We start from the raw sequence: 22975 nt of genomic DNA on the forward strand, positions 1-22975 counted from the left end.
ATTTCCAGTGTCCTAGATACTGCTCAAAAGTAAACTCTGTTTCCCATCACAAAGTAACTCAGGCAGTACAGGCAACACAGTGAAATTAAAAGAGCAATTCCTGTTGGCTGCCTAGCTGCTGGAGTTGGTGTTATGGATGCTAAGAGCTCCCTGTCTCCAGTTCTGGAGGGTTTGAGGCAGCCATATCATTAAGAAATTAAAGGATTGAGATGCCACTGCATTGCAGCAGCCCATGGGGAGCTGTGTTCATATCAAGCAGAATCTGCTCCTTTTTGATTTTAGGGCTGGCACTTTTCCTTCTGTGTATTTGCTAACAGCAGCACAGTAAGCATACCTGTCAACAGCAACTGCCCTACTTTCTTTCTATCCAAAGCCCAAATCTTTCCCAGGAAGTGCTCAGGTGGATGTGATACACAACATGAGAACCCTGACAGGTATCTCCATGATCAGTTCTAGTTCATAGCATAGCAAAAAAATCCAGCGTGTTGCTGGGATTTTAATATCTGCTTGGCATGTCAGAATTACAGATTTTTAATGCATATCTGTATCATCTGAAACACTCCAGTGGTTACAGGCTGTTCTCAGGTCTATGAATATGCTGCTGCTTTGTTTCCATCTGCCAGAGCAGTTTCCAAAGGGTGCGCAGAGCCCATGCACTCATGTCCCTGGCTCCGCGCCTCCTCTGCGGGACTGCCGAAGGTTAACTGAGCAGGACTGGCACTTGGTGGAACGAAGCCAGGAGGAGCTTGCAGCTCTCGCTGGGTGGAAAGATGGGCTCAGTGAGCTGCGGTGCCTGGCACTGCTGGAGGCTGGAGGGTGTTCAGCAGCATCAACAGAGTTCCACTGGTGCTGGGAAGGCACTCCAGAGGGAGGTGGGGGTGGCTAGAGCTCCAGCATCGCCTGCTGCAGCAGTGTTTGGTGAGTGGAAGTGGTTCTGCACAAAATGGTTTTGTCAGAGGGAACCACAGTACAGGGGCATGTGCTCTGTGTCTGTCTCTGACCTACAGTTGTGAAGGGGTGAGTGTAATTACGGAACCTGGAAAATTCAAGAAAACCTCCCTCATCCTGCTGTCCCTTAGGATACATCAGGAAGACCCTGTCAGGCGGCTTGGGGGATGCTGAATAGCCAGCACAGTAATTACAAGACTGACACAATGTTTCATTTCCTTTTTTGCTTACAGAGTAGTTTTTCTTGTGATTTACGCCACAGCTTATCTCGGGCACAGAGCGGGGAGATTGTACAAACCAGTCAGAGAATTTATTTTTCACTTGTTACAGTTCTGGGACCATAGAATGATAGAATGAACAGCAAAGTAGAGGAAAGAGGGTACTACTAATGAAATCTGAGTGAAGGAAGGAGTGTAGAGCCCATACAAAATAATTGCAGAGAATGGACTCTTAAAGATTTGGAACTGGCAGCAATAAGCTCAACATCAGTGTGATGGTTTGGTCTTCCACAGAGGTAGCTGTTGGAGGTGAAAAGAAAGCTCAGCCCAATAAAATAGCCTTTAATAGTGTGCTTCCCCGCCTTGTCAAGCCATCGCCCCGAGCGTGCACACCAGCTCTCGTGACAATCCATCGCCTCGATGTTGTTCCTGAGATTGTATCGCACTCTTCCTCCACGTCTTCCAGGGCTTCCTGTGAAGCACTGCCTGTGACTCCAAGTGTCTTGATCTTCAAAGCTCTCCTTGGCCCTGAGCCTACCCTGGGAGCCACCTACGTCCCAGATGTACTCCACTGCTTGTGCCCCTAGGACTGCTGAGAACTGCTTCTGCCTGGAGCAGCCTCTAAGCCTGAGAGGGTTTCAGCAATCAGGCTGCCGAGTGGTTTTTAATCTCGTTGAATTTAAGTTGTGCTCAGGCCCAACTCTTTCCCCGAGGTGGGAGAGGGTGCTCTCCCTGCAGGCCGCCCTGCTCCCCGGGAAGCGCCGGGCCCGGGGGCGCGGGAGCTTCCGCGGCGCGTGCGGGCCCCGCCCCCCGAGCCCCGCCCCGGGAGGCCCCGCCCGGCCCGGGCTGGCGGCGGCGGCGGCGGTGCTGGGAGCGGCCGCCCCGATGTCGGGTCCGCGGGGCGCCCTGCAAGCCTGGTGCCGCCGGCAGTGCGAGGGCTACCGCGGCGTGGAGATCCGCGACCTCAGCACCTCGTTCCGCGACGGACTGGCCTTCTGCGCCATCCTGCACCGCCACCGGCCCGACCTCCTGTGAGTGCAGGCCGCGCCTCGCCGCCGCTCGGACGGGGCGCCGCGGGGCCACGGCTGCCGCCCGCGGGCGCTGCTGGCAGGAGGAGCGGGGTCGCGGAGGTTTGGGGCGCGGAACCCCCGGGACCTCCCTTTCTGGAGGGGTTGGGCCGCCTGTGCTCAGGAGCGATCACGGGGGGACTCACGGGGGTTTGGGGGGATGGAGGAGCTGTGGGAAGCGGCTCCAGGCTGGCTGGCAGGGAAGCTCCCTGAGCGGGGACATGAGGGGCTCAGAGAGCGGATGTGTCTCTGTTGCGCTGATGTGCTGGTAGGGGATGCACTGAAGAAGATGCTGTCGAGAAATAGTTGGGTACTGGGAATGAGGAATTCCACATTCCCAGGCAGTGCTGAAAGCCAGATTGTATGGAGCTCTGAGCATCTTGGTCCAGTGGAAGGTTTCCCTGCCCATGGCAGCAGGGTTGGAATTAGATGATCATTCAGGTCCCTTGCAAGCCAAACTATTCTATCACTCTGTGTTTCAGCAAACGACCTCCTGACCTGGTCCTGCAGACCTGTCAAGGTCAGGGTTAGCAGAAGTCATGCAATATAAGGGTGGTGAGAGCACGGAGGTGGACTAGGTGCATGTGCCCTAATGGGAGCGGTGCCTACCAGAGAAGAGATGTGGTGTTGGTATCTGGGTGTGGGGGTGTTTTGCCTCAGCAAGAGGTGAGCTTTCACACTTCAGGAGGGCCAGAGGCCTGTCCTGCACAGGGACATTCCCAGAGGCAGCCACTCAGAAATCTGTAGAGGCCTGGACCAGGTTGCTGCTTGCATTTGCTTCTAGCTTGCTTTCTCTGGATGCCACAGTGAAAGAAGGAGGCAGCAAAAGCCAGCAGGGGTGTTGAGCCTCTCTAGCCTCCCCCAGCTTGGGTATCTCTGGGGGGGAATGTGATTTTCAGGAAGCAGACAGTGAGTTTGGGATTGCTTGGGGGCGCTGTGTCAGGCTGGAGAAACTGGCTGGGCCGCTGGAAGGAATCTGCCCCGACCTGTGCTGTAACCCTGTGTGCCCCGGTGGTGCTGGGAATCCGGCGCCCATCTGCTCTAATCCCTGGAGCCCTTGCAGGGCAGGTAGGCATCGCCCCAGCTCGCTGTGCCTGCAGCATGCACATACTCCTTGGCCTGCCCTAAAGCCGGCCAGGATGGTGTGTCCGTCACGTTCTGCTCTGGGGTCGGTGGTTCTTCCTCTGAGGCTGCCCATACTGACCAAGTTCTCTTTCCTGAGCTGGCCTCAGGAACGCCTTTTGCCGTGACAGCAATCTCTGTCAGGCAGAGGGTTGGCCGTGACTCCACTGTGGAGCTGTGGTGTCCACGAGAGAGTGGAACAGGCCGGTGTCCTTACAAGCTAAAGCTGAGCAGGTAGGCTGGAAACTGAGCTGCTGCCTGCTGTGTTTCAGGTGGCTGCCCCAAAACCCTCAGCATGGTGTTCTGGAATGATTGAGAGCCAAGACATACGGTGTCTTTGCATCAATCTCTGGGTCTTGAAGGAGCTGTGTGGTCTTGTGTCCTGCAGCTCTTGGATGGTATGGCTCACTCTGACTAGCTAGAATGGAGCCTCTGAAAATGGTCCCAGTGACAAGGCTGTTGGGTGGGAAGAGGCAAATTAAGGACAAGAACACATGCAATTATTATATTTTTTTGTAAATGGCACAGCAGCTGGGAACTGAAAAGCAGAGGTTCAGTAAAAGCTTATGATAAACACCACTAAAACCACCTGATGGTTTCCCATTAACCATATTTGCCATCCCATTAAGGCAGGGGCCACTGCTCTTAAGTTGTCAGTGGGCTTAAATCTGCTCCTGGCAGATGTCCTAACTACGTGCTTCACAGGTCCTCTGCACGAGCTGCATTGTAGAGACAAGGCCCAGGGCCTTACAAGGACATGGCATGTTGTAGAAGGATTTTCAGACCGTCAGGAGAGCAGCATCATTTCATCTGATTCCAGCTTCTTCAGCCTGTCCCAATTTGGAAGTGGGAAGATTGGATCAGAGGCAGTAAATCTCCTGACGGCAGAGGAAAAGTGGTTGCCCTTCTTTTCTTCTAAAGTGCTTTCAGTCAGTGCAGTAATGGGACTTGGCAGGGATCTGCAGTGCCTTTCTGACCTTGTGTGGTGTTCCTTTGTGCGGGGCTCTCCTGCCTGCACAGACAGCTGTGCTGCTCCCCAGGGCTGGAGTTCCTCTGAGCTCCACAGAACTGCCAGTTCCTCTGCTTCCTTGCTTCCTGCTGGCTTTTCCTGGGATTGCAGAGAGGAGGAATGGGCACATCCATAGGAGAGCTGAGCTGAAGCTCTTCTCTACCTGTGTGACACCACTCCTCTGCCACCCTGATTCCCTGGGCAATGCTGCTGTGGTGGCTGTCAGCCTATCCCAGTTTTCTGACCTTGCCTGGGTGCACCCCTGTTGTGCTGCTGTGCTGGGAGAGAGCACGCTGAGGAAGAGGCTGTCATGAAGGACCACATGGGTAAGTGAGACTGAGGACAGTTTTCTGCATGACTCCTGATTTGAACACAATCACCGTGAATAAGGCAAATTGGCATCAGAGGGATGTGCTGCCCTGGAGAGCTTTGGAGCAGCTCCTGCAGAGCTCTTGGAAACACTATAGATTTGGGCTTTTTGAAAGAAGTAGACTGGAGTTTCTCAGTGTCTGCTGAATTAAGCTAAAGGTGTCTTGAAGTGACCACCAAGAACGAGGTGCACACTGCCAGGACCTGTGTGTTGAACCATGCAGATACAAATCCCTGACTCCATTGTTGTAGGCACTTCACTTGGCTTTGTTACCTCGCTGTCCCAGTCAGGGAAATGGGAAACTTGGATTTAGCCTCTGTGCTGCTGGCTGTGTGATCTGGAGATGAGACATTTAATCTCTTCTCTTCCCTTTTCAGTTAAGCTGTCAACAGCCAGACCAACTTGACAGTGGACTGTGGGGATTAATGAGTTTGTTTGCTCAGTGCTCTAGAAATCTGAAGCATGAAATTAGTGTTTACAAGGCATTTGCTACAGATTAATGAAGCAAAGAGCATCTTTCAGCATCTCAAGCTGTACAGCCTCCCTGCCATGCAGGGAAGGATCTTGGCATTCAGGGGTTAGAAGAATAAAAGGAGTATGGCACATGCCTTTGGAGTGTTGGGAGAGATGGAGGCTTGAGGATAACAAGAGATGAGAGCTGTTTTAGAAATGCTGTTTTGTGTCCCTAGAGCCATAGGTTTGGTTACAGGCAGGATCACAAATCTTGTTTGTTCCTTCCCATGTACTGCCTGCATTTCCCTGACAAGACCTGGAAAGCTGAATGGCTTATTATGTGGCACTGCCTTAAAGTGCTCATGATTTATATTTGAGGAATCCAGGAATTTGCTCTGGTTTTAGCTGTACAGCACACCCTCCCCCCTTCCCTGGATCTGCTGTGCTCCCTGGCAGCTGCCCTAAACCCTGGAGTGCTTAGTGGCTCTGCATGTATCTAATTAGGTAAGTGCTTGGGATGTTATTTGCATAGAAATATTACTCCAGGATATGGTACAACACTGGGGTTTGCTGAGTCAAGGCAGTTGTTCAGCTGGGATAGCCAGAGTCTTGCCTGTTCTTACATCCAGTCCCTTGGATGGGTATGTTGGCAGGAGAGGAGCCTGAGCAGAGATGGATGAAAGACTGCTGAGATCAGGGCAAGGAAATAATGTAACATGCAGCCACATGTCACAGAGCTGCGAGATGGCAAGTTCTGGGCTCTCTGCAGAGGAGTCAGTTTATAGAGGGGAAAGGGGTGTGTCTGGAGTGACTTTTCCCCATTCCTGAGAAGCCATGCTCCTTGCACATTGGTACTGGGAGCTTGCCTGGAGCCACAGGGATGGCACGTGACCAAATGGCATATGGGAGTGCTCATGTCAGGAGCAACACAGGTCAGTGTGGTCCTGCTTGGCTTATCAGAGAGGGAGCTGGAAAATTGAGAGGAACTGAATAAACTGATCCCTGTGACCATGTACTGATGGACTTCAATGTCTCAGATAAAGCTGAGTCTGCAATCCTACATTAATGGAAAAGAATCTTCTATTCCCTTGCTGCTTGTTAACCCCTCGATACCTCTTGAGCTTCACATCCTCTCTGCTGGCATCTGCTTTTCCTAATGGATTTGCCTTGGTATGCTAAAACTAAAACAGCTTTGGTTTGCTGGGGCAGAGTGAAATGGACACGATGTTTTGTCTGTCAGAAAATACTCTCCCAGCCCGGCCCACCAAGGAGTCTTCAAGCTTCCAGCTACACCACTCCCATATCCTGAAAGCAAAGGCATTCAAAATGGAGGTCATGAATGTTTAGAGGGCAGTTGATATATAACTTTGCTGTCATTGCTTCTCCTTTGTTCCAAGTTGGCATTTTCTTTAAAAGGAAAAAAAAATACTGCAAGGTTAAAGGACTTCTCTTGGCAAAAACAAAACAAAAACTTAGGGAAAAAACATCTCCCAGTGGAGACTAGTTATAATTACAAATATGGCAGTGGTTTTGACATTAAAGCATAGGCTGCAGCTGAAACTTTTGCTGACCAGCATGTAGAGAAGAAAAAGTTGTGGTATTTTGAGCAGTCTGAGCTGTGTACATGTATTCGCATGAGCTTTCAGGATGGTAACAGAGCTGAACATCCAGCCCACCTTTCTGTGTGTCTGCTGCATTTGCTCCTGCAGCAGTGAGTGGCTGCAGCTTCGTTTGTGAGGAAACGGCACCAGCAGCCTCTTGCTTTTGAAGGGAGGAAGTGTAATTTTCTGGTGGTGTAGGCAGCCGGGAAAACCTTCCTGAGCTCATCACAGACTTCCTCTGCAGCTTTGGGAAAGCTGCATGAGAGGCTTTGAGAAGGGGCTGGCTGCTCTGCTGTGTGGCACCAGGACAGGTTGTGTCGGTGTTCCAGGAAAAGGCAGTAAAATCCAGAGGAGGATGGAGAAAGGAGGTTCATGCAGCCCCTCTCTGCAGGTGCGTGGTGCCACCTCACCTGGATCCTGGACAGCACCTTCGGGATGGGGAATGCATTCCCTCCTCTAGTCTGAATTGTCCTTCTGTGTTGGTCTCCCAAGCTTTGGTCTCTGTGGTCCATTGGGGTGGCTTTGCTTGATCCTAGACCTTTCTGGAGTGCATCCTCCCATGAATCCAGCTAGCAGGCACACCAGGCTGCTGCATGAGGAGATTTTGTAACAAAGCTGAGGTCCTTGGCAGGAAGGAGCTGTAAGCAGTGCAGCGTGATGCTGTTTTCACACGTTGTACCCACACGCACATGCAAAAGGCATAACTAACTCCTTCCTGCATTTCTCCCCCTCTTTTGAAAGCCTGCAGACTTCTCTATCTTTCTGCCCTCTGCTTCCCTGGTGAAGACAGCTAATCAGTCCCTGTGGCCATGTTGAACCCCCACAGGGCTCCAGGGGAGCAAGTGAAATGGGTTGGAACAAATGGATCCCCTGAGTTGGAGACTTCTGAGATTCCTCTGTGTGCCCTGAGCACCTTGCATTCAGCTCCAAGGGCTGCAGCTGAGGACTCTTTCTTGTGCACTGTGAATGTTTGGGGAAAAGCAAGGACAGAAGTGCAGTTGAAGATCTTCTGTGTCACCCCAGATTCCTTAAGGTGGTGCAGGGAGGTTTGTCTAAGGATCCTCATAGAGCCACCTGTATATGTCCCTTCTTTCTCTTGAGGTGAGGGATCTGTCTCCCCATCCACCACTGTTGTGCCAGTGGCCTTGGAAAAGCAAGTTTGGGGTCATGTCGTGCAGTGTTTGGTGCAGCAGTGTGTGGTGCTAATTGAGACATGGCCCTGGTGTTTCTGCAGCCTTTAATCTCCAGGGCAGAAGTGGGTAACGAGAGACAAGAATGACATTTTAATTTCCTGGTCACCACCCATTTGGGACTCGCTTTCTTTTTTTAATTGCAATTTCCCTTTGGTTTTCTGTCCCGTTACAGCCTGAAATCTGCTTTGCCAAGGTTTTGTTTATCTAGGGTCTTAGGTGTTGAGTTGTTGTAAGGTTGACTGTCCTTGGAATCTACATGTGATGGCATAGGGGCACTTTTCTTCTGCACTTCATGTGGCTATTTTGTGCTTTCTCATTTCAGAGACTTTGATTCTCTCTCCAAGGATGACGTCTATGAGAATAATCGCTTGGTAAGTTCCTGTTCTGCAGTGCACAGGAGGAAGAAATTATGTGAGAATGACTTGATGGAGGTCATGTAGTGTGGGAGGAATTTGTGACAGTGCTGAGGATATAAGAAAAATCTGTGTTTGTAAGTAACAGGCAGGAGCTTCTCTGGAAATGAGGGAATCTGAAACATCAGCTTCCAGCCTGTTTATCCTAATGGTTGCCAAGACAACATCTCAGGTGAAGATTTGAATGGTGCAACATCTTGACTTCAGGTCTTCCAGATTTGCAGGCAATGGAAGCAGGAAGCTAGTTTTACTTCAGGCATCAGCAGAGAGAAAGGTCATGCTAGACCCTGGTCTGCAATGTTCCTTTCCTGCTTGGGACAGCTGGAGCCCATAGCAGAAGCAGGCAGTGTGGAATGGGGAGGTGCCCAGCCCCAGGGGCTAGTGGTAGGACAGAGCAGCAATAGCCCTGCTTTTTTTAAATGACAGAAAGACCTAGTGGCTGCAGGCTCCATCTGATAGTCTGTGGAGAAGCATGGCCCTTCACCTGCTACATACAAATATCTTAAGGGTGGATGTTGAGGATGAGGCCAGACTCTTCAGTGGTGCCCAGCAACAGGAGAAGGGGCAATGGGTACAAACTGAATTACAGGAATTCCTCAGCTGAATATGAGGAAAAACATTTTTTTACTGTGAGGGTGACAGAGGACTGGACTAGGCTGTCCAGAGAGGAAGTGGAGTCTCTTGCTCTGGGAATATTTAAACCCCAACTGGATGTGATTTTGTGCCACCTTCTTTAGCAGGGGTTTGGACTAGGTGTCTGAGCTCTCTTTCAACCCCAGCCATTCTGTAATTCTGTGATTTGGGATTTACAGGATTAGGGCTGTCCAGCTGTGTCCTGGCACATCCTTTCCTACACCCCTTTCAGTCATTAGCAGCTTTTTCCATTCAAGACCTATGCAATGGGTATCTTGTCCTATTAGAGACCTCTCAGGTGGGATCTCTCTTCTCTCCTTGCTCCTTGCAGCCTTGTGTTTAGTAAGACTCAGTCTGGACAACTGACTTAAAGCCAGGCTGAGCAAAGCAGGATATCCATGGGGGGCACTTTTATGCCCCTAATTACTGCAAATATCTATTTTCTTTTGTTTCTCCATTACTTTCCTTTATAACTCACACCCTGCACAGCACCTTATGCCCCAGAGACTAGGCACCTTCAGTCTTTACCCACACCCAGTACCTTTACCTGGTGCACCTGGTACCTCACCATTCAGTGCCCAAACCACTCTCATCTCTTCCTGACTTATTTTTCCTCAGTCCCTGCCATAGTCTTGCACCCCTGTGCCTGGGAGACCACTGGGGGTATGCTGCCCTTGGCTCAGCAGAGGGATGGCCAGTGTAGAGACAGTAATCCACACATACTGACAAGTGGGAAACTCTCCAACAGCTTTTTTTTCTCTTCCATTCCTTCCTTTTGCGTTTGCAGTTGGAGGAGATGGGTGCTTCTTATCACAGTGTCCTTGTTTCTGCTTGCTCAGACACAGAAAAGTACTGGAAGTACTGGCTTGTGCATGGCAGGGTACTGGATGTGGAGCTGGGATGGCTCTACTGATTGTGGGAGGGGAAGGTGAGGTACCCCAGAGCATGAAAGGATGGGCAGTCAGTGTTTCTGTGGGGTGAGCATTTGGGGTGGCTGGGGACACTGCTCAGTAGAGCTCAGTGTCACTGGAAGTACCTGCCAGCCCTTGGCCCTTTGTGGTGCCAGCCAAGACTCTGCCAGTTCTTGCATGAGGGCACTGCTGGTTGAGCTGAAAAAACACTGGGTTTTTTTTCAGTGAAAACTTGAAGGGAACCTTGCTTCTGTTGCTTCTTTTTTTAGTCAAGCAGCATGTCTGGAAGCCTCTGTCCATTAGGGATGCCATAGGCTCAGTATTTAACCCCCCTTGTGGTTCTTCCAATTTGATATTTCTTTTACTTTTCATGAAGCATCAGTTTTCTTCCCTTAGTGCCTCTTGTTCCTGCAGGCCTTTGAGCTGGCAGAGCGGGAGCTGGGCATCCCAGCCCTGCTGGATCCCAATGACATGGTCTCCATGAAGGTGCCCGACTGCCTCAGCATCATGACTTATGTGTCTCAGTACTACAACCATTTCAACAACCCCAGCCAAGGTGAGTGTCCTCCCACCCCTCAGGCTTCCAGTTTGTCCCTGTTTGAGTACAGGAAACCCAGCACAGCCTTGTGCTTCCTCCTTCCTGTGGCAACGGGGAGCTGTGTTTGTGGGGAAGGGGAGAGGAGCAGGTGGTACCTGCCTCTCCTGCATCTTGCTGGTGCCCCTGAGGAGGGCCTGGAAGAGAGAGTGCGGTGGGGTGAGGTTTCACAGGAGGTGTGGGGTGATGTAATAGCTCAAGCTGTGGAAAAAGAAACGCCTTTCTCCTCCCTCTGCACTGCATTCCTGCCAACTTGGGTTGGGCCACCACCCCTGATGCTCATCAAAACTCTTTGTGATCTGCTCTAACCCACTAAAATAGGAGAAAGCTAAGTAGGAGCCCATCTCCCACAGCTAATCTTTATGACATGGGTACATGTAAAGTGACTGGAGGACATAGGGAGTGGAGCCAGGCTGGAATGTTTCAAATCAGCTCATCTGTCCCTGCAGCTGCGGCCTGAGCTGAGTGCTTTGAGACAGCTCTTCCCAGGCATCCTTTGGCTGGGTGGAGATGAAAGCTCCACGTCTCCCCTATTTCAGTCAGTAGCCACAACATGAGATAAATCTCTTCCACTTGTATATGCTTCTCCAGGGATGCTGGTCTCCCAGACAAGGAACCCTGCTGGGGACTGGTGTGTGAGCTCCAGCCCCGACAGCAAGAGATGCTTCACAGACCTGCTGACAGCCTGGAAGCCCTGGGGCCCAGTGGGTCACCACAATACATCAGCAGCTGCCCCAGCTGCTCTGGGCTTTGAGCGTTGCTTAGGGAGGCAATTACAAGGAAGCCAAGTAACACGTGATGAGTAAATAAAATCACAGTGAGAGGCTGGCATCCCTGGGCCACAGAAGGGGATCCAGAGCAGGCCAGGCTCTCTGGCAGCCTCACAGCTGACCCATTATTAGATTGTGTTTGTCTCTTCCACCTAAAATAAGCACTGAAGTTTTGGGAGAGGCAGGTCTCATCCTATGTCACAAGGCTGGATGATTTTATTTTTTTTCCCCTCCCCTTCCCGCACATGGGTGGTGTGAGTCACCACTGCTCTCCACGCCTGATCCTCCTTCCCTCTTGCCTCCAGCCAGCGTCCCTCCGCCTATGAAGCGACCAACTGCTGCCTCCTCTCCTTCTCTGCTGTCCCACAAGACCCCTGTGGCTGCAGCTGAGAGTCCTTCAGCACCACAGGTACCTGATTTCTTGGTAAAGTTTCCAAGACAGCCTGAGGCAGTGGTACCCCCTGTGCTGTGGGTGAGGAGATGGGGAAAAGCCTGTCACAGAGCCATGTAGGGGCCTGCCTGTGTATTTTGGGAGGGGTGTTTGGGATTTTGTTTCCTTGTGGGATCCAGCTGAGACTGATTTTTCTCTGAGTTTGTGGACTGTAATTTGTCCATAGCAGACAAGAGGTTGGGCAGATTAGTGCTGGGTGTCCTTCCTATGTGGGGATAACCCTGTACATGAGGAAAGAGCAGGAGTGTGGAACTAGAAGGGCAGAAAAGATGCCTTTTATTTCAGTTTTTAGCAGTTGTCTGGGATAGGACCTTTTTCAATGTTTCACAGGATCCTGGTGCATGGGGTATAGATTAGTCCCTTCCACCTTAGACCTTCAGCTGTAGATAGGGCCAAGGCACCTTTGGAAGTGGCCCCTTCTAATTTGGGAAGAGGCAGCCTGCCTGTGCCTGGGCTTGAGGGCAGCTGTTCTGTGCATTGTCAGCCCCTGAGGTCAGCCCCTGAGCCATGGGCCTTGCCCAGAGAGCAGCTGCTGTAGAGAATGCGTGCTCTGGGGAGCAGGCTGTGGCCCCGTGCTGAGCTCCTGTGCTGTGTCCCAGGAGGAGGCCCCCTCGGAGCAGCGGCCCCAGCGCAGCGCGCTCAGCAGCACCTGCGCAGCCTGCCAGCAGCACGTCCACCTGGTGCAGCGCTACCTGGCCGAGGGCAAGCTCTACCACCGCCAGTGCTTCAGGTAGGTCGTGGCCAGGCCTGCTGGGGCAGCCTCTCCTCGGCACACGGGGCCTGCTGCACCTCATCTTCGAGTGTCTGCATCCCTGGGCAGCATGGAACATGAACAACAGTGCTTGAAATGAGAGTGAAGATGTTCCATTTGCCTGCCAGCCCCCTGTCCCAGAGGTCTGACTAGCCCCTTGTGTCCCTGTGCTCCATTCCTATCCTGCTCCCTGCCTCCCTTGCTGACTTGTGCTCTCCCACTTCATTTACTTGGAATCCCAGCCTCTTGAGCTTCTCCCACCTCCATAAAAAAGGATGCTCTACCTCTTTGCCACCTGCCTACACAGGACCACCCCCCATCCCCTTCCATTGAGGTCTAAGCCATGACATCATCCTACAGACCTCCTTCCACCTACACTCCACATCCTCAACTGGATATACAGGCTTCCATGCTGCCTGGGTGGTGCTGAGCTCCCAGGGAGCATGTGGAGAGCTGCAGACTCTTAACAAACTGAGCAATGAGCAGCTCTCTGGTTACTCCCTGAGTACAGGTCCTTACCTGCAGCACCTGTGAAATCATTTCACTCTGCTTTCCCTCCTGTGATGATGAAGAAATGAGATCTCTCCCATGGGCCACAGGACAAGGGTTGGCATCTGGTCAGAAACATGGAGCCACTGGGTAGATGTGGGAGGCCTCATTCACCTGCCTAAGCTAGTTGGCGATGTGCTGTAGAAACAGTGTCACAGGAGGGCAGCTGAGCTGAGGTCCATCAGGCTTCCCATCTGCAGCTGGGACGAAAGCAGGAATTTTGGGGTTCAGGTGCAACCTGCACTGTCCTCATGGGCCAGGAAAAGGAGAGGTGCCATGTCTGCCGTGGCACAGCTCATAGCCCTTCAGACTGAGCAGGGAGATCCCTGTAATTTAATCCCAAATATTTTGCCTCCTGATTTGTTTTCTTGTCTATTTTCTGGTTTGTTTGTTTGGTTTTTTTTTTTCCTGTGCTGATTCATGGACAGTATTTGGTCAGAAATGTCCTGTGGCAGTGGTTCCTGTGGGCTGATGGAGATAAACCCAAAGCAAACCACTTTCTCCCCTTGTCTGAGCTTTCCACCTCCTCATTTCATCCTACCCCTTCTGTCTAGAGTCCCTCTGCACTCCATTTTAAAGGAAATCCCTGTCAACTGGATGCCCAGAGCAGAATTCCTTGCCAAAATTATCTGCTGGCAGCGTAGGGCAGCCAGCTGCTGCAAGCACCAGGTATTCAGACAAGAAGGAACAAGCTTGGTTTTCATGGGAGTGCTTGATCAGCCCCTTGCCTTTGGCTGTCTTTCATGTATGCTATCCACCTCTCTTCCCAGATGGAGAAGGACTGACTTGCTTGCCAGTGTTTGTGCCATCATGCTTGTGCCTGGAGGGATTCATTAGGAAGCATTCAGAGGCTCAGTGGGGGAAGAGTGGATGATCCAGGGAGATGTGGCAGACAGCAAAGGACGGGGAAGCTATTAGCTCAATTTCAACAGGCAAGGCAGAGTGTAAGAATGGCCCTGCTGCCTAAGGCCCTTGTCCTTCCAGCCAAATGCTGTGGCCCAGCTGGATGCCATGGTCAGCATTACTGAGGCTGAGCATGAGACCAGGCCAGGCTCGTGTGTTCCTTCTCCTGAATACTCTGGAAGCCTCCCATGCAGGAATTTCCCAAGTAGAAATTGATGTAGTTTTATTTAATAATCAGCATTGGGGACCGGTTGTTTTACAAACAAATGTGTCTGACGGCTCTTTAACGTGCCAGGACCCTTGGCCCCTGCAAGGCAGCCCGTAGCCTCCTGTGCCAGTTCTGAACCAGTTGCTCCCTAATTCCAGTTGATATTCACTGTTTCATGTCTGTGAATGGTTGATCCCTCTCCCCATTCCAAATGTGGAAACCACACCATATCCCAATACCAGCTGTCACCCTTGCACATCTGTTAAATCTTTTCTGAGATGAAGGAAGAGCCGAAATGTGTGCAGTATTTGAGCTCTGAACTTGCCATGGCTTCCTACAGTGGCCTGCTTACATTTCTCTACTTATTTTCTGAATTACTTCCCCAAGGGCACTCTAGGATTTAATAGCAGAGGTAAGAACTAACTCTGTGTCCCTACAAGGGTCTTCCAGGTGTGTTGCCTTCTGTGAAGGGCAGGATGGCATCCCCCATCTCATGGTGCTCTCTCTTCTCCTTGGCAGGTGTAAGGAATGCTCCAGCACGCTGCTCCCAGGGTCATACAAGCCTGGGTCAGAGGCAGGGACTTTTGTCTGCACGCAGCATCGTGGTAAATTGGCCGTGAGCGGGAAGGCAGAGAGGAGACCCAGCCTAGACCGACAGTCACCAGAGCTAAGAACTGAGACTGGGGCTGACAGCATGGGAGAGAGTGCCCTCCCGGCAGGAGCAGAGGTGGGGAAGGATGATGCTGACTCCCAGGAGAGTGTGGCAGTGACCTCTACGCCTGCAGAGGGCCTTGCTGGCCCAGCAGAGAAGGACAGCACAGCCAGTAAAGCAGAGACACCGGCAGCCCCTGCTCATGCTGGCAGTGGGGCACCTGTCTCCCAAACTCCCCCCAGGCCTCCAATCCCCAGCAAGCCTGCAGGGCTCACCCAGGACAAAGCCAGCTCGCTGGATGGACGGCTCAGAGACCCACGTCCCACCCCAGCCCCAAGGAAGGCCACCGATGCGTCTGCCCTGTCCCCTCCAGCCTCCCACCCTGTCCCCCGGCCCAGGTCCACTCTGCAGGGTGAGGGCAGCGAGTGTGGGCCTGGCATGGTGAACGGTAAGAGGGCAGGATGGTGGCAGGGGTTACCTTCCACATCCTCAGTGGCTGAGGTGCTTGACTGCAGGTTGGCTGAGTTCCCTTCCTTCTCTGCAGCCTGACACTCTTCTGCCTCCAAATAAATCTTGGGCTCAGACACCAGGTCTTTGATTGTCAACAATTGCCATCCATCCCCATAGCAAGGAGAACAGAACTAATTTTCCTGCCTGTCTGCTCCCTTGTACTTCTCCAGAGCTCTTCAAAGGCAGCAAGCCAGTGTGGAGGGAAGTTGGTAGAGCTGGAGGAGTTTGCAGGTGTGGGAGCAGAGGGGCATGTCAGTTCTCCAGGTGCAGCTCCCAGGGAGAAGTGGGGAGAAAAAGGCAAAGGGGATGTTTGCAGTTAGCTGTCTGCATCGACTGTGGGAGAAATGCCATGGGGTCTTCAGTGAGTGGGAATAGCCACCTTCCTGTGGGAAGGTATCTAAGGTGCCTCATGTTGGTTTAACCTCTTTGTTCATGTCCTTTTGGTGTTGTGACAGTCTGACTATGTCTTTCTAGGTCGGGTACCTGAAACCAGCCCCCCAGTCCCAAAACCTCGAGGGAGACCCTGCTCCTCTGATCGGTACGTCCCTCTGCTTGCAGATCACCTGAGAACTCCACAGCAAGGCGGGGCTGTGGGGACAGCACAGCTGTGCTCTTCTCTCTCACCTCCATCAGCTCCTGCTCTTAGGAGCATGTAGGCTTTGACCAGGTTCCTTTTGCAATAGGAGCTAGCCCAGCATGGTCAGACCAACAGTGTTCATCCATACCTCCCAGGCATTTTATTGTAAAGAGTTTGAGAGCTTCAGAAAGGTGTTTCTGTGGCACAGGCAGATTGCCAAATGCCTTCTGAAATGGCCCTGCGTGTGGGTGCTGAGAAGGGGACATTTGTCTGCCTTGTGGAGGGTTTGTCCTGGGAAAGGTGGGAAGACTAGCTATGCCCGTAAAGCTCAGCCTTTACCACTGCTTAGCAGATGGAGGCTGTAATATTCAGACACCAAAACACTGGGCCCAGCAGGCAAGTCAGGCAGGCTGTGTTTCCCTAAGGCCTGTGGGTTTGCCCACAGAAAATGAGACACTGTGTCTGGGGAAGCCTAGGGCCATCCTTGCATGAGAAAGCTCCTTCTGCATGGGAGACATCCTGCTCCATCTTTCCTTTCCCCCAAGGGCAAAGTCTCTCTCCAGTGCCTTGCCACCCCACCTTGTCTCTGCCATCTCGATTTCTCTTTCTCTTCTGCCAGTGGTGGAGCTACTGCAAGAGCCAAGGACCCACCATGGATGGCCTTAGTGCAAGCAGAGCCCAAGAAGAAGCCAGCTCCCCCTCCTCCCCCAGGCAACAGCCATGAGACTCCAAGTAGGACTTCAGAGGAGGAGGATGGGGAGGAGGTGGGGAAAGCCAGGAGTGAGGAGAGCAGGTCTGATACCACAGAGCCCAAACCATACAACCCCTTTGAGGAAGAGGATGAGGAGGAAGTGGAAAGTGCTGATACCCAAAAGAGCACCCCTGAGCAGGAGCAGAGCGAGACTGCTGCCAAACCTCTCCACCCCTGGTATGGCATCACTCCTACCAGCAGTCCAAGGGCAAAGAAGCGGCCAGCTCCACGAGCCCCCAATGCTTCCCCACTAGGTGAGCTTCCTCCCGCTCCTTTATCCCTCCTCTGCAGCCCCTGTGTATCCCCTTGGAGGTTCCCCCTTCCCAGATGCCTCTGCATCACCCTGGCAGGCCAAGCCTTTATGCAGTGATGGTTGCATTAGTTTGCATTAGCCATGTCCTCTCTACCCACTGGAGCACAGCATCTGCAGGCAAGATTTTACGCTGACCCTTGTGTCCAGTGTATGCCACCCTCCCCTTCTGTCCTGGCTGTCTCTTCATTCCTCCCTGAGCTCTCCCTTTGCTTTGCAGCCCACCACCCCATCTCCAGGCTGTCACACTCTGAGCCATCATCCTCCACCCCATCTCCAGCCCTCAGCCTCGAGAGCATCAACTCTGAGAGTTCAGCCAAGGTGCTGGGAGACACCGATGAGGCCTCAGTGCCCAAAAGCTCCTCTGAGCCCACTGTGCACGTGCCAGCAGCCGCCAAGAGTTCCAGCGCTGATGTACCGCTGGCCAGCGTCTCCTCCGGGGAAAGCCCTGCTGTCCCAGCCAGCCTCTCCACCAACTCCCCCTTCTCCTCCTCCAGTGAGCTGGCCAGCCTCAGTGGGGAGACGCAGCCCAGCACCCTGCACAACAGCAGGAGCATCTCCACTGGAAGCCTAAAGACCAGCCCCAGCCGGCTGCCCCCCAAGCCTCCAGCTGGGGCTAGCCCTACACCAATCCTCTTGGCTTCAGATGGGGGTTCTGGGAGTCCCAAGACATCTTCCTCACCCAAACCACAGCTGAAGGTGAGATGATGACCTTCTCCCCATCCAGATCTCAAGGTTTTTCTTCCCCATCCATCACTCGGTCACAGGGGATCTGTGGGTCCAGGCTTGCCCCTTTGCTTGATGTGTGACCCCCTGAAAGCAAGCTTCAGGCCTGTGTCAAATAGTGGCTCTGCTTTACTCTGCCTACCCCGTGTGCTAGAGAAGAGGCAGGATGTCATGTAGTCTGAGCAAATAGGAAGGGGACCGTGAAGGAAAATATTTCAGCATGCTTGTGAGAGAGAGGCTGGGAAACTGATGTCAAACAGGAGCACAGCTATTTTTTTGACTAGGTGCTTGTGGAGATGAGTGTTGTGTTCCTCCTTTAGGAGGCTGTGGGGCAGGACAAATGCTAGCACTGCCCTGTCTACTCATTGCTACCTGTTGGGATCACTTCCCTTCCCTGGATGCTCATGTATCTGCTTTTGTCTGCCCTCTCCAGTCTTCCTGCAAAGAGAACCCATTCAATCGGAAGCCATCGCCTGCTGCTTCCCCCTCGGCAAAGAAACCGCCCAAGGGCTCCAAGCCTGTGCGTCCTCCTGCGCCAGGCCACGGCTTCCCACTGATCAAACGCAAGGTAAAAGGGCCCTGGGGAGCGAGGAGGGAAAATCCGGCTCTGTGCTATCCCCCAGGGCTGCAGCAGTCCGCAGGCACCCTGCTGAGGCATGTGTGGGCAGGGATTACAGCAGGTGGCTGGGGCTGGGGAGGAGGGGGTGTAGGCTACACCTTGTTCATGAAAGCACCGTCACCTTCCTTTGCTCCAGAGCGGGGTGGGATTTCAGGTCCACACTTCGATGGAATATTCTGTTGTCCCTCTGCCCTTGCTAGTGTTGACCAATGTCTGGATTACCCCTGGAAACAGGAGTCTGGTGGTAATGAAAGTGTCTGATTTATGGTTTGGCAGGTGCAGACAGATCAGTACATCCCTGAGGAAGACATCTATGGGGAGATGGATGCCATTGAGCATCAGCTGGATGAGCTGGAGCACCGTGGGGTGGCCTTGGAGGAAAAACTGCGCAGTGCTGAGAATGGTATGTGTGTTGGGCTGTCTGTGGGTGTGGGGCAGGACAGATCCTAGGGCTGCCCTCTCTCCAGTCGAGGAAATAGCAACAGTGACTTCTTCCCTGCTGATGCTGGGGTTGAAAGAGCACAAGAGGCTGTGCTGGCCTCCAAGATTAGTCACAACCTTACCCTGAACATGGAGATGTCCCTAGAAAGGAAACAGGTGGGAGAAGAGATAGGGTCTCTCTGAGCCTCAGAAATAGCCTGAGGTTGGGTTGGCTCCAGCCCAGTGCCTCTCCCCTGGCTAGGCAGAGCCCAGCCTGTTGCAGGGTGATGGGATCCACCAGGGCTGGGAATGGCTCTGAAACTGCCCCTTTGCTTGGCAGACAACCCTGAGGACAACCTGCTTGTGGACTGGTTCAAACTCATCCATGAGAAGCACATGCTGGTGCGCCACGAGTCGGAGCTCATCTACATGTAAGTGTGTGCAGGTGTGTGGAGAGGCACTGACACTTTCTTGGGGAGCCCTTTCTCAGCCCTCCTGAAATGGTGCTTCCAGGGGAGATCCTGATCTGGCCTTGCCTAAAAAGGGAGGGAGTAAGGACAAGCAAATCTGTCCAGCTGAGACCTGACCCACAGTGTGTCACCAGAGCCTCTGCAGCAGCTACCCCAGGAAGGCCTTGAGCAGTCAGGGCTGGTCCTTACTGGTCCTTGGTCCCCTGGCTATACAGGGCAAGATCAGCATCTTGATGGTTCTTTCCAAGCTCACCCTGTACTTTGGGATGACGTTCCACCTCTCTGGAGCTTTGCAGTGCTTCCCAATATTTCCCCCTTCCTTTGCAGCTTCAAGCAGCAGAACCTGGAGCAGCGGCAGTCAGACGTGGAGTATGAGCTGCGGTGCCTCCTCAACAAGCCAGGTAAAGCACCACTCTGGGTATGCTTGCCCCTTTTTTCATAGAACCATAGACTATATTGAGTTGGAAAGGACCCACAAGGATTTTTCCCCTGGGCATCATCTCCCCTCTCTCTAGGTGGATCTCAGGTGAAGAGAGGCAGATCTGTAGGGATGCTAGTGCAATCAACTGGCTCTAGAGGCTCTGTCCCATCTCAATATATGTCCCAGTCTTGTGCAGGGATGTGCTCTTGTTGTCCCCAGGGAATGCCACATGCAGGGCTCTGTCCCCATAGCACTGCTAGCCCAACTGGCCCTGTAACACGGCAGGGTAGAGGGGATTGTGCTGGAGATCTCTGCCCCAAAGCCCTGAATTTCAGTGCTCCTTCAGCCATCTAACTGCTTGTCCTTCCCTGGGGTTTGGCTGGGTAGAGAAGGACTGGACCGATGAGGACCGAGGGAGGGAGAAGGTGCTGATGCAGGAGCTGGTGACCATCATTGAGCAAAGGAACGCCATTGTGAACTGCCTGGATGAGGACCGGCAGAGGTGAGTGAGGAATGGGGTGAGCTGGGGGAGAGGGGAGAAGCACAGCCTGTCTGACTCAGTGCCATATGAGTGCTTTGTGGGGGTGTCTCAAGATGTCCATGTTGCTGATGTCCTTCCCAGGCTTCCCAATCCTTGTCTCTTTGAATGCTTTGTGTGGGAAAGACAGGACAGCATGTGCAGCCTGAGGGATTTATCCTGCTGGTTGCAAATTCTCACAAGACAGTGATGGATCTGCCCCTCTATGGCTTCTAAGTAGGAGGCTCTCTAGCCTTAAACAATACAGCAGCTGTTTTCAGGGCTGAATTCCTGACCTCTTTCCCATTCTTTCTTTCAGAGAAGAGGAGGAGGATAAAATGTTGGAAGCAATGATTAAAAGAAAAGGTAAGAAACAAATACTTTTTGGAGTGATGTTTTCACTGCTGACCCCAGTAAGGGGCAGCACGAGCCATTTGTGATATTGTATGCAGGAGAGATTGAATCTATTCTGTATAGACTGGGGAGACTTTCCTGTAGGGCCAATAAAGTTAGAGGCACAGTTGTTCTGCACACCTCTGTTATCAGAGAAAGTGTGCACAAAGTGGAGGGCTTTGATTCATGGCTGTCACCCTTGCTTATTGTCATGAGTGTGTCTGTACAACTATTGACATCCCACAGTAACAACCTCCCTTTGCAACCCCAGAATTTCACAAGGAGACGGAGGCAGAGAGCAAGAAGAAAGGCAAATTCAAGCCCATGAAGGTGCTTAAGCTGCTGGGCAACAAGCACGACTCCAAGAGCAAGTCACCCAAGGAGAAAAGCTAGAGCAGGGGAACACCAGCAGTGGGAGGGAACCCCGACTCGCCTCTCCCTGGCCCTGGCTCGCCTCTTCCCCTGCTCCCTCCCCAGGCACCCGAGCTGCTGCCCCAGGGAGATGCCAGCCCTCAGCCCAGAGTGGGTGAGAATGACCAAAGCCTTCCTCTTCCCAGGCTGTAGGGGAGCATGGCCATACCCTCTGTGAAGCCTTGTTAACAAAGTGGGGAGAAGACGGATTTGCTTTTCAGATACGTTACCCAATTGTGTGCTCCTGTCAATAACTGAGTTATTGACAAGCAAAGGAGTTTTGTATTTGAGGGAAAACTTGCACTAACTGCACACCGTCCCTTCTCCCACTCTAACTGTGACAGTTCCACGTGCCTCTGACTTCTGCCAGGAGGGGACTGGGCCTCCCTGTCCCTCCCTGCCTACCCACTCTTGTCCCTTTTCTGTTCCATTTTTAACTTCAGGAGAAAACTGACATTAGAATCAGGATCCTTTGGGTTTTACTGGCCTAAACTAAAAGGTTAAGAAAATACTCCTGCATCACAAGGCTCTAGAGCCATAGCCAAAAAAACAACTGGTGCCCTATTTATTTTGAGCCATCCCCTCCCTTGAGCGCCAGGGTGGGTGGCTCTGTCCCAAGGCTGAGAGGACCCAAGGGGATGGCGTGCAGCTGCTAGGATGTAGCTCACATGCCCTACTCAGGAACCCCACTGCTGCTAAACACTGCTGACTCTGCTGCCTTCCTGGGGAGGGAGGACCTGTTCCTTTTCCAGGCAAGGGCAGAAAAGCTCAAGACAGACTGACTGCTGGTGAGGGGCACCGAGCTTGTGTCCCTGCTCACCAGTGCCACCCTTGAGCGGCAGGGGAGAGAGGCGCGGTCACAACTGACCTTTACCCAGCTTCAGTTGTGTATACTTTAAAAGTGTGCAGATGTGGCTGGTTGTTTTTTACACCTCCTTTACTAGATGAATTCAAACCTATCCTAAAACTTTAAACCTCTTATTTTATTTGTCATGTGTGTGCGTGTGTGTACATCAGAGGAGGGAATGTGGGGGGCAGTGTTCTTCCAACCATCCCTTCTTCCTTCCATTTTTGTTTCCTGCCTTCACTTCCAAGATGATAAGTTATTTATTGAATTATTGGATCAGTCTCAATGAGAGTTTCATGGGTGTTTGGTTGGTCAGCTGTTCATCATGCCTTCTCATTAGCAAATTAGACATAACCAGCCCTGAGCCATCTGCTGCAGTCTCTTCTAAAAACCCAACAGGCTTTAGCCAAAATGCTCTTGGAGCAGTGCCTTGCAGGGTGGCTGGTGTAGCATTCTGGAGAGGGATCCTCATTTCCCAAAACCAGAGGGACCTGAACCTCTCCTCAATCCCAGCATGGCCCCCGTGGCTGGGAGCTGGCCAGCTCAGCCCTGTGCTGGTAATGCCATCTCACCCTTGCCATACCCAGCAGGCTGATGAGGAACAGTGGTAGGGGAGGGGAGATCCCAAAGCACAACTCTTCTCCAAGGAGAAACAAATCTTTAGAGCCTGCTGCCACATCACTGTTGCCAAAGGCCACTGGGATCACTGCAGCCTGACACCCCTTGGCCCTGTGCCCGGTCAGAAGTTTGATTTGTAAATTATACTGTACTAACCCCATGACTTCCATTCACCTGAACAGAAATAAAAGAAACATTGGATTAAAAAAATCATTGTGGATTAGATTTCTGATTCCTTTGTGCACTTGTGCTGTCCCAGGGCCAGGGCATGTTGCCTGGCTTTGGAAAGTGGCTGAGTATTGCTAAGAAGCAGAGGATGAGATCTTAAGGAAATTGGAAACTGGAGGTTATGCTGGGATTTCCACAGGAAAAGTTGGACATCATGCTTCAGCCTGCTGGAGGACAGAGGGGCGGGTATTTATGAGGTGAGCAAACAGCCATTTCCAGTCTCTGTGGGAATAGAGTGGCTATTCTGCATACCATGCTTTCAGGAACCAAAAAAATCACAGCAAAGAGCAGCAGGCACTGGGGTGAAATCCCCTGTCCCTGCTTGGCACAGCTGTGTTCT

The 22975-nt window shown here is 52.3% G+C and overlaps 1 protein-coding gene across 2 annotated transcripts; it reads left to right on the top strand.

Moving 5' to 3' along the window:
• Positions 1-1978: 1978 nt before the first annotated feature.
• MICALL1 (MICAL like 1) lies at positions 1979-22618 on the top strand. 2 transcript variants are annotated; one of them, XM_054632084.2, is made up of 16 exons: positions 1979-2197; positions 8304-8352; positions 10353-10494; positions 11609-11712; positions 12354-12484; positions 14685-15265; positions 15802-15865; positions 16524-16909; positions 17186-17664; positions 18125-18259; positions 18587-18713; positions 19071-19161; positions 19528-19601; positions 20009-20123; positions 20458-20504; positions 20803-22618. In XM_054632084.2, the coding sequence occupies exons 1-16, from the start codon at positions 2052-2054 to the stop codon at positions 20922-20924; spliced, it is 2793 nt and encodes a 930-aa protein (XP_054488059.2). In that variant the 5' UTR covers positions 1979-2051; the 3' UTR covers positions 20925-22618. The 2 variants fall into 2 exon arrangements, with proteins under 2 accessions (XP_054488059.2, XP_077034678.1); XM_077178563.1 differs by having other exon boundaries at positions 12357-12484.
• The last annotated feature ends 357 nt before the right edge of the window (positions 22619-22975 follow it).

Source organism: Agelaius phoeniceus, chromosome 5 (assembly GCF_051311805.1).
Source record: "Agelaius phoeniceus isolate bAgePho1 chromosome 5, bAgePho1.hap1, whole genome shotgun sequence".
NCBI classification, from domain to species: domain Eukaryota; kingdom Metazoa; phylum Chordata; class Aves; order Passeriformes; family Icteridae; genus Agelaius; species Agelaius phoeniceus.